This window comes from Anticarsia gemmatalis, chromosome 3 (assembly GCF_050436995.1).
Source record: "Anticarsia gemmatalis isolate Benzon Research Colony breed Stoneville strain chromosome 3, ilAntGemm2 primary, whole genome shotgun sequence".
In the NCBI taxonomy this organism is placed as follows: Eukaryota; Metazoa; Arthropoda; class Insecta; order Lepidoptera; family Erebidae; genus Anticarsia; species Anticarsia gemmatalis.
In genome coordinates, this window is record NC_134747.1 from 2,553,381 (window position 1) to 2,560,879 (window position 7,499).

General features: G+C 37.1%; 1 protein-coding gene across 1 annotated transcript; it reads right to left on the reverse strand.

Annotated features, from left to right (window-relative positions):
* Positions 1 to 245: 245 nt before the first annotated feature.
* Positions 246 to 7,499, reverse strand: LOC142987209 (caspase drICE-like). Its single transcript, XM_076135818.1, has 6 exons — positions 7,360 to 7,499; positions 5,353 to 5,487; positions 5,116 to 5,252; positions 4,138 to 4,310; positions 1,738 to 1,849; positions 246 to 543 (listed from the first exon to the last, which is right to left on the reverse strand). The coding sequence occupies exons 1-6, from the start codon at positions 7,413 to 7,415 to the stop codon at positions 317 to 319; spliced, it is 840 nt and encodes a 279-aa protein (XP_075991933.1). The 5' UTR covers positions 7,416 to 7,499; the 3' UTR covers positions 246 to 316.

Genomic DNA, 7,499 nt, shown 5'->3' on the forward strand with positions numbered 1-7,499 from the left:
GACTAGAGCAGAATTATCATACAAACTTTCATCTAGTATTTTATCCTCTTGGGGTAGAATTGATCAAAATCCTTTCTAAGCGGATGCCTTAAGTCGACGTCTACCTGCATGCCAAATTTCAGCCCGATCCGTCCAGCGGTTTGGGGTGTGCGTTGATATATCATTATGTCAGTCATCTTTGAGTTATATATATTTAGATAAAAAAAGCTTGTAATTTTTTGCCATTGTGATGAGTAATAAGCCAGTTCGATGTGATTGGTATATTTGCTTCCAATTTCTAAAAATACAAATATTATTTCAACAACATTTTACAATTTTATCGAAATTTCAACATCTTTGTCAGTGTGTATCTCGTTTCCGGCATCTGTTTCTTGTTGTCCATTTCTGGTGTGCTGGGGCAGTACGTCACACGATCGTAGGCCACTTTTTTGTTGACCACAGTGATCATTTGCAGGAGATCCAATGATTCGTTGTATTTAGCAAGGACGGAGCATAATGCTTGGATCATCCACGACCCATGAGCGTCTCTGTAGGACAGGTGATCTGTAATCAATACATACGAGTATATTATACCTTTCGTTAATAAGTGGCTGACTGATGAATAATGCACAGCCGAAACTACTGAGCGTAAAAAGTTGAATTTTGGATTGAAGATTTCGTAAGAGGTGTAGCACTAAGAGAGCATTTCTAGAAATTTAACTACGAAGGGGATGTAAAATACTATATCATATATGAAAGATTAGCAATAAAAATTGTTGTGAAAACGGAAAAGCTCAATTCTACACGGACCGAGTCACGGGCGGTCGCTAGTGATAAATATATTTATATTCTGTCTATCTAATTAAAATGAGGCGCCCATAGCCAGTTGCGTTCACCAGTCGGTAAACGATCTGTGGGATAAGCAACCTTGGTGCGGTCACTCCATAGATGGGTGACCGCATAGTGGTATTTGATCTGGGCGTCTCCGTGCTTCGGAGGGTACGATACACGTCGGTTCCGGTTGTTATCTACTACGATAACAGTCGTTAAGTCATGTCAAAGGCGCTCGGGCGGCTAGAACAAGTTTCACACTAGGTTGACCACTAACCATACGATAAGAAGAAGAATTAAAATAGACCTTTAATGATAAAGACAGTGATAATTTCGACTGATGACCACTATTGTGTCGTGGTTAAATTGCGACGGGAGGTTATACGTACCGTATCGGTATGCTTATCAGTTATTTGGTTACTCTAACTTCTGTCTAGTCTGGAATCAGATGACCGTGTGTGAATTGTCCAATGTAGTTATTTACTACTAGTTGACCCGGCAAACGTTGTTTTGCCATATAATTTTTTTTAAAAAGTGTCATTTACGGGTATGAAAAATAGATGTTGGCCGATTCTCAGACGTACTCAATATGCTCACAAAATTTCATGAGAATAGGTCAAGCCGTTTCGGAGGAGTACGGTCACTAACATTGTGACATGGAAATTTTATGTACAATTCCCCGTTTTTGTAACATTTTGTATTGCTACTCTGCTCCTATTGGTCATAGCGTGATGATATATAGCCTATAGCCTTCCTCGATAAATGGACTATCTAACACTGAAAGAATTTTTCAAATCGGACCAGTAGTTCCTGAGATTAGCGCGTTCAAACAAACAAACAAACAAACAATCAAACAAACAAACAAACAAACTCTTCAGCTTTATAATATTAGTATAGATACGTAGGTAAGATTAAGTATTGCATTACCTTCGACAGTTGAGAACAGTGTGAGGAAATCAGCGTGTGAAGGCACAGTGAGGAATCCTTCGCTATCCAACTGTACTGTGTTGCCAGCGTCTACATTACCACCTCTGCAGGCCTGTAAAATCATGAGTAAAGTAATTTAGTAGGCTGATTAAAAAAAGACATTATTTTCCAACAATTTGGTAGAGAGTCTCAGCTTTCTCTTAATTATTATTATAACTATGTGTTTTTCTAGAATAAAGTACAGATCGAATAGGCTTTTTTTTATTCTACAAATATTGTTATTGTAAAAAAAATGCTTTGAATCGCCGTTGATATATGGATGTGGATGTGACCGAGGCAAAGGGAGTTCGTAAGAGTCGTACCAAATGGCGTCCTTTGGTCTCTGTAACCCTATGGGGAAAAGGCATGATATTATATAAGGGAACCTGTTGTACCTAGGCCGGTTTTTTAGAAATATATTTTTTATTGTGATTTGACGTGCAGCACACAAATCATATTTGCATAGTTTGAAATGTCAATTATTTGGGTACTCACCAAAAAAATATCAGAAATGTATATTTAATATTTGCATAATATTTTTAAATTTAAAAAAAAATGGGAAATGTGGCCAAGGTACAACATACCCTATGTACCTAGGCCAGTAGTACGTTGTACCTAGGCCACATTGAAATTTGGGGGTAATTTAAGCAAATTATCAAGTTTTGTTAACTAAAATCATTTTATTTGATTTATTACAGTATACAGTATTATTACAGTATACAGTATTTAACAAAACATTTAAAAAATTCTCAAATGATCAAAATTTAAAAATGATAAAAATTAAAATAATATTCATAGCTTTTTTTATGCTTTTCAAACAAAATATTTAAACAAAAACAACTAACTTTGGCCACCGTTTCGTTATATTACATCGCTGCGCCTGCCAAACTCCATATGTGTATTTTGATGTTAAAAAAAATGAATATTGTGTCCCAAATAAAAAAAAAAGTTTTCCAAAATCTCACAAAAGACACATGTGGAACTTGGCAGGCGAAGCGACGATATCACATAATATAATATAGCAAATCAATATACCTATATAGCATAGCAAAGGAAAACAAAATATTGAAATAACTAGCTGACCCGCGCAACTTCCCTTGCGTCACATAAGAAAGAATGGGTCATAATTTTCCCCGTTTTTGTAACATTTTTTACTGGTACTCTGCTCCTATTGGTCATAGCGTGATGATATATAGCCTATAGCCTTTCTCGATAAATGGGCTATCTAAAACTGAAAGAATTTTTCAAATCGGACCAGTAGTTCCTGAGATTAGCGCGTTCAAACAAACAAACAAACTCTTCAGCTTTATAATATTAGTATAGATAATTAGTATAGATTATCTTTACCTATATATAAATTATTATATCTCTCTTAAATTTTAATCAGTCATTTGGACTAGCTATTATAAAAACACTATCAATAATGTTGATATATTATTCAGCCTTAAGCATTTAGTAGAAATCCCAGTACTTCTGTATCTCTGGAACATAATAAATTTCTCTGTTCTTGTTAACTTTTTGCGGGGTTTTAATCTCCTCTTCTTCAGGCCATTTCCAGTTTTTAAGTGATTTTTGCATCGATTTCTGAAATAATAAAGATATTTAATTAGGAATATTATTACGTAAATGTGAAATAATTTAATAAAACATTCTCCTGGCCAAAGTATAACATCCAGGTTGTACCTTGGCCAGTGGCCAAGGTACAACTGATCGACAGTGACCGAGGTACAACACTACTCCAACTTCACTAAAACGGTGATTTTATATAGTTTAGAATTTAAGTATCTCGTAAGTTTTTTATTGTGTTGAGACTTGTAAAATCAAAGAACCGATAGCATATAACAGTTAAGTGACTATTAGAAAACTTTTAAAACTATTAGACTTCAAAATATATTAGAAATACTTACTTTTTCACACAAAAAAGTTTCAGCGTCGATAACACCAAACACCGGCTTAATGGCGGTATGCGACTCACTGCACATTGAATAGTCTGTAGTGACGTATCGAATACCGTAAACATTAGAATTTAGTATCGCGCGAATATTTAAAAACGAGCCCAGTGGCCTAGGTACACATAGTGCCAAGGTACAACAGGTTCCCCTAATAATACTAGCTTTTACCCGCGACTTCGTCCGCCACCTGAATTTTCCCATGGGAATGCGTCATTTTCCCGGGGTAAACAGTAGCCTATGTCCTTTCTTAGGTATCAAAATATCTCCATACCAAATTTCATGCAAATTGATTCAGTAGTTTAGGCGTGATTGAGTAACAGACAGACAGACAGGCAGACAGAGTTATTTTCGCATTTATAATATTAAGTATGGATATGGATATGGATATAAAGTAAGACTTAAAAAATACCTGTACGAAAAACAGCTTAGGTTTGTTTACAAGATCGATCTGACTTTCAAAGATGCCCTGGATATCGCTGAGCAGATATGGCTTATCAGCTGCCTGAACCTCGCCCCCCTTGTCTCCATGGGTCAGGATGGCGATGCAAATACAAGAAGTGTTGCGATGCCCCCTTTTCGCTACTGAAACGTTTATATTGGGCTTTATTAAGAAGTTGACTGACTGCCTACCATTGAGTCGGGTGGTCGTGGGTTCGATCTCCACACGAAACAATTATTTGTGCGATCCACAAATAATTGTTTCGGGTCTGGTTGTACTTTGTGTCCGTTTTTTGTGAATGCTTGTAAAAAACCCCGCGATACAAGAGCAATTCTAAGTGCGGGAGTTATCTTTTTAAAGATAAAAATAACGTTAAGTCGTTTTGATAAAACATTTTCCTCCTGGCCGATGTTTGGCTCCGGTGGCCAGTTCTCAAGGGTCTCCTTCTGTGTTAGGTCTTGAGTCCACTACGCCGGCCAAGTGCGGGTTGGTGACTTTGCATTCGTTCAAGAACTCTCAGGTATGCAAGGTCATCACGATGCTTTACTTCACTGTTAGAACCGGTGATAATTATTTCTAATACACGGGTCATTCCCACGCAAGTGATCGCAGGTTCGAACCCGAGGCAACACACCAATGACTTTTCGAAGTTATGTGTGTATTAGAAATAATTATCACTTGCTTTAACGGTGAAGGAAAACATCGTGACGAAACGTTGCATGCCTAAAATTTGTTTAACGCATTTATTGAGGGCATGCGAAGACCCCAACCCATTTTTGGCCAGCGTGATGGACTCAAGGCCTAACCCCTCCCTTGTTGGGGAGGAGACCCTTGCCCTGCAGTCGGACAGTAATGGGATAAAAAAAAACATAGGTAAGTATATAACTCCCAATAGATATTGATGTGCCTCCGGCTAAAATGATTTGATTTTTATATTGTACAACTTACGCTGTTGCACCTTTTCAATAATTTTGTCATATACAAGATTATCATGCACATCCACTCGGAAGCCAAGGTCATCGAACACTCTGCTCAATTTCTTTACATCTTTATCTGTACCAACTCTTGTTTTTGGCTGCTTATTTCTAAAAAATAAATAAATAATGAAACAAAATGTATATAACACATACATATGTATGTTAAAATTTGTCCTGTATTGTATCCTTAGCTTGTGTGTTTGCTTACTTGAAATATACCGTCTTCTGAAAGGTTTCGTGGTTAAATATAAGAAGATATTTATCGCCGCTCATATCGTAGTACAAAGCATCGCGATCAAACTTGACTCCTTCACCCTCTTCGGCTGGGATCATTACACGATTACTGTAACACAATATTTAATTTATTCATGACATGTAAGGTATCTGAGTCTAATATGGCCAGCCAAAAAATATGCATGGACATTTTAGAGAGGAGCTTGTGGCTTAGTTAACTACAGCCGCCCGAATCGATCTCTAAGGTTAAGCCACGCTTGCCGAGGTTGTTCTGAGTGACCATCTCGTACATATCGAGTTCCTCCGTATTTCGGAAGTCACGTTAAATTGTGGGTCCCGGCTGTCAATATCTAATATCTTTGACAGTCGTTAACAGTAGTCCGAAGCTTGAAAGTCTGACAATCGGTATCGTATACCCAGGAAACTGGGTTGTGGAGGTCCGATAGGCAGACATGTAAAACACTGGTAATCAGCTGCATCCGGTGAGACTGGAAGCCGACTCCAACATAGTTTGGAAGAAGGACTAAGCGATGATGATGATGCATGTTTCACTTTAACCGTCACTAGGTACCCCGTTCGGATATATGCAACACTAGTGACAATTTATGGTTGCGTTACAATATTTCGCGTTTGGAGTAATGGTATGTGGCCGTAGTTTTGGGTTATTCCCTGAGTACCCCGATCCCCGAGGCCCCTGTCCCGGAGGACCCCGATTTATTTTAATCCTAACGAACTATTTTAAAAATAAATCGGGGCTCTCCGGGACTTCGGCTGGCCATATTTGACCCAGGTAACTTACATAATAATATGCACTACTATAAGAACTATAGCTTAATATAATTATTTCCTGATGACGTGACTCGGCAAAGTACACTTGAAATCGAGAGCGCGATTTTACAAACAAAGTAATCATTATCATATCCTGTTTCTAAGCACTACACAATGTTACTCATACAAAACATGCGTCATTTAACATTGGATCTAACTTCTACTTGTGCTGGGTAAGTATCAGATAGATTATTTTTTTGTTTAATTCAATTTCGATCCTGACTTCAGGCCGTATTTCGCCAATTGTACAATAATAATTGAAAAAATATTTCTAAGTAATATTATGTCGAATGCTAAGCAACCATGTTGTAATTAAAAGTTCAGACAGCTTATATTATTATGATAGAAGTTTGAAAATTATTTTATTTAATAGTTGTCAGATAAATTATCAACAAATATTTGAAAAGAAAAATAACACGAAAATATGATGTGAAGTGCGCTTCACGTCGTATTACTCGTCTACATTGCTGTCACCGGGAGCGTTCGTAGAATGCTGGCAGCACATTGTATGGAAACACTTAATATCTGTGCGAAGTAAATACTCTGGTCACGGGAAGAGAAGCAATTTCATAAACTTTTATGTAGAACTAGATGACCCGCGCAGCTCTGCTCACGCTTTCTTTCTTTTCTTAGATACAATTTTACAAAAAAACAATAAGTCCAATTCGTTGAGCATTATTTTCAGTTTTTTAGCCTTAATTCTGATCGGAAAATAGATCCGCAACTACCAGGAGATCATGACTACTTGGTGCTGTTTTTTCCATAATGTTCTATGTTCATCTCCTGGGGTTCTAAGATACCTCTCCACTCATTTTTAGTTACATCGGTTCAGCCGTTCTTGAGTTATAAATAGTGAAAGTAACACGACTTTCTTTTATATCCATACACTAGCTGATCCGCGCAACTTCGCTTGCATCACATTAGAGAGAATATGTCATAATTGTCCCCGTTTTTGTAACATTTTTCACTGGTACTCTGCTCCTATTGGTTGTAGCGTGATGATATATAGCCTTCCTCAATAAATAGGCTATCCAACAGTAAAATAATTCCTCAATTCGCACCAGTAGTTCCTGAGATTAGCGCGTTCAGACAAACAAACTATTCAGCTTTATAATATTAGTATGGATATTGTATATAGATGTTTACAACTTACCCTGTATTAGTAGACTTGAAGTTAAATGCTTTGATGTCAGGTGAAGTCTCCTCCATTATTATAACAGTTACACTACTGAAAACTTTATAAAACAATACACAAATAATATTCTAACACTTGTTTCGCCACAACGTTGTATG